The sequence below is a fragment of the Mastomys coucha genome, unplaced genomic scaffold (genome assembly GCF_008632895.1).
Source record: "Mastomys coucha isolate ucsf_1 unplaced genomic scaffold, UCSF_Mcou_1 pScaffold22, whole genome shotgun sequence".
In the NCBI taxonomy this organism is placed as follows: domain Eukaryota; kingdom Metazoa; phylum Chordata; class Mammalia; order Rodentia; family Muridae; genus Mastomys; species Mastomys coucha.
The window spans coordinates 250,149,906-250,153,289 of record NW_022196905.1 but is presented as its reverse complement, the minus strand read 5'-3'; the positions used below and the strand labels follow the sequence as shown (position 1 = coordinate 250,153,289).

The following is a 3,384-nucleotide window of genomic DNA, read 5'->3' as shown; positions in this document are numbered from 1 at the left end:
CCTGGAACTCACTCTATAGACCAGGCAGGCCTCGAACTCAGAAATCTGCCCGCCTTTGCCTCCCAAGTGCTGGGATTAAAGGCGTGCACCACTACTGCTCGGCATGAGTGACTTTCAGTAAGTAATTGGTCCTGGTGGTTTTCTTGTTGTCCTTAAAAACCCCTCCTAAGTGAGCTGGACGTGGAAGCAAGCCAAAGTTGAGCAGGTTAGCCACACTGGGCTGGCTAACCGACTGCATCCTGCAGTACCCTCAAACAGCAAGCCAAAGTTGAGCAGGTTAGCCACACTGGGCTGGCTAACCGACTGCATCCTGCAGTACCCTCAAACAGCGAGGATTTTTAAAAAATTTTTTTTGTAATCCCAGCACTTGGGGGACAGAGGTAGGCCAATCTCTGTGAATTTGTGGCAAACCTGACCTACAGAGAGAGTTTTAGAACAGCCAGGGCTACACAAAGGAACCTTGTCTCAAAAAACAAAAACAAAAAAACCCCAAGAAACAAACAAATTCTTCTCAAGCTTTGGTTGAGAAAGGTAGTGTTTGAGGTATAAAAAGAAAAATTCTTTGGATTTCAGTTTAACTTTATGTTTTTCTGACAGCCCACCTCATGAAGTCACAAAGTTTTCAAAATTATGCTTATATATATATATATGTATATGTATTTTTTGTTTTTTTGAGACAGGGTTTCTCTGTGTATCCCTGGCTATCCTGGAACTCACTCTGTAGACCAGGCTGGCCTCAAACTCAGAAATCCACCTGCCTCTGCCTCCCAAGTGCTGGGATTAAAGGCGTGCGCTACCACCGCCCGGCATGATTACCGGATTGTTGATTCATTAATGTTGAATTTACTGCCAACAGTACTCTTAACTCAGGCCTGAAAGTAGCTTACTTAACAGGCAGATTTTCTCAGGAAAAGCACGTCGCAGTCTTCTTGCGCTTACAATATTAGGCAGAGTTTCGATAGTGTTTTTGGGAGCCATTTTAGGCAGTAAAACCACCCAGAAAAAAACCAAAAATGCAGGGCAAAAAGCACTAAACTGCTTTAAAGGACTCCATTCTAGCGTGACAACTGAATCAAGAAGGCGGAGCCTCAGCCTTGCTCAAAAGTTGAAGGGAAACTTTAACATCTCTTTGACTCTCAGTTTTTACTCGCTGCGCATGTCCGGGAATGGCATTTTAATCACTGATTTTAGAGTTACAAAAAATATTAGCGAATTAGCAAATTTGAAAATAAAAAGACAAGTATAAAGTGAAAGAACTATTATTTCCGCAGTTAAGCCATTCTCCATCGAGGATGCAAGGTAGCGTTGAAAACTACAAGCCCCAGCATGCATCGCTTCCGGGAGGGTCCGGAATCCCACAAGGGCTGGGTGAGTGTACACTGACCAACCGCACCAGCCGGAAGTGTCGTCTTTGACCACGTGGCACTCTCTGCGCATGTGCGCTCGCCTCTAGGGCGGCCCTAGCTGCTGGTCCTGTACCTCTATGGTCTCGCCCTAGAGCTTCGCTATTTTGGGGCAGTGGCCGCAGTCGTGTAGGTAGCAGGCCCCAAGTGACAGCAGCATGGAGGAATTCGACTCCGAAGACTTCTCCACATCGGAGGAGGATGAGGACTACGTGCCGTCGGGTGAGCGATTCGGCCTGAGGCGAAAAGAGGGTGGTTCCCACGCTTCACGCCTTACTCGAGACTCTCCTGGTCCCCAGGGCGTGGGCCTGGTGGTCGCGAGCTCCGGAGTTCCGGTCCTCAGGACTCGGGCCCTCAGGCGGCGTGGAACACCGTGTGTGGGTTCTGCACAGCTGCTCTCCTGGGCCGCCGCCCCCTCGGAGCGCGGGAACAGGCGCGTGAAGCTGGCCGGCTGAGCTAGCTCGATCGCTCTGATGCGTTCTGGAAGCCGACCCGGACATTGGAGGTGGTTTTAAGGGAATTACCAGCTTCCCCCACGTCCGATACTGAATTGTCCGCCTCTGAGTTCAGAAGGGATCGGCTTGTTAGAAAGTTCATGTGATAATGTGTTTTGTCTCTTGGCAGGAGCTATCCATTGCTCTCTTTTAAGAACTTTTTAAAAAGTTATATTTTTAAAGATTCATTTTATGTCATGTATATCACTGTTTTTCCTGAATGTATGTTTCTGTGCATCCTGTGCATGCCTAGGGCTTCTGGGACTGGAGTTACAGGTGGTTGTAGAACCGAGCCATCTCGCCAGCCCCTTATTATTTTTATTTCTGTGTGTATGGCAGCGTATTCAGGTGGCTAGAGAGGACAGAAGGGGATATTGGATTCCCAGTTGAAGATGTGAGCCGCCCAACTCAGGATCCAAAGTCAGATCCTTTGGAAGTAAAGCACACACTTTTTTGTTTTTGTTTTGTTTTTGTTTTTGTTTTTGAGACAGGGTTTCTCTGTGTAGCCTTGGCTGTCCTGGAACTCACTCTGTAGACCAGGCTGGCTTCGAACTCAGAAATCCGCATGCCTCTGCCTCCCAAGTGCTGGGATTAAAGGTGTGTGCCACCACTGCTTGGCTAAGCACACACTCTTAATGGCTAAGCTATGGTGAGGTAGAGGAGCACACTAAGAATCCAGCTTATACGAGGTCCAGGCAAATCTTTTTAAAATTTTTTTATTCATTTATTTTATGTGTATGGGTGTTTTGCCTACATGCACATCTATTACATGTATACCTGGTGTCTTCAGAACCTACAAGAAAGGGCATAGGATCCCCTGGAAGTCAAATTATAGATTATTGTGGACCCTTGAATCAGGGCTAGGAATTGAAAGGGAGTCCTTTGAAAAAGCAGGCCATGTTCTTAACCTCCTAGCCAGCTGCAGTCCAATATTTTTTTTTAAACTTTTATTGCATTATGATGAGAAAAGTTACATGATTTCAATTTATCTGAATTTGTTAACATTTAAAAACATATATATATATACACATATATATATATATGTTTTTGTTTTTTGTTTTTTTGTTTTGTTTTGTTTTGTTTTGTTTTTCGGTTTTTCGAGGCAGGGTTTTTCTGTGTAGCCCTGGCTGTCCTGGTACTCATTCTGTAGACCAGGCTGGCCTCACTCAGAAATCCACCTGCCTCTGCCTCCCAAGTGCTGGGATTAAAGGCGTGCACCGCTGCCGCCGCCGCCGCTGCCGCCGCCGCCCAGCTAAAAACATATTTTAAGTTAATAGAATTAAATCACATTCTTGTTTCCCTTTTGCACCCCAACTCCTCCCAGAGACTCCCCTCTTCAATACCTACAATATCTTTTTTTTGTCATATTCCTTAAAATTTATAAAATATTATAACAATAAAAATGAGTATTATAAAAACTGTTTGATATAAAACAACAATCAATTTAACAGTGTTATGTAGATGCTTGTCTATAGCAATACTGAAAA

At 45.1% G+C, this 3,384-nt stretch overlaps 1 protein-coding gene across 1 annotated transcript in view; it reads left to right on the top strand.

The window, feature by feature from the left end:
* Positions 1 to 1,416: 1,416 nt before the first annotated feature.
* The window catches only part of Cfdp1 (craniofacial development protein 1), a 96,200-nt gene continuing 94,232 nt past the window's right edge, over positions 1,417 to 3,384 (top strand). The window contains exon 1 of the mRNA XM_031341475.1: positions 1,417 to 1,625. Coding sequence (XP_031197335.1) covers positions 1,562 to 1,625 — 64 coding nt within the window. The 5' untranslated portion in view covers positions 1,417 to 1,561. The remainder of the gene's footprint in view (positions 1,626 to 3,384) is intronic.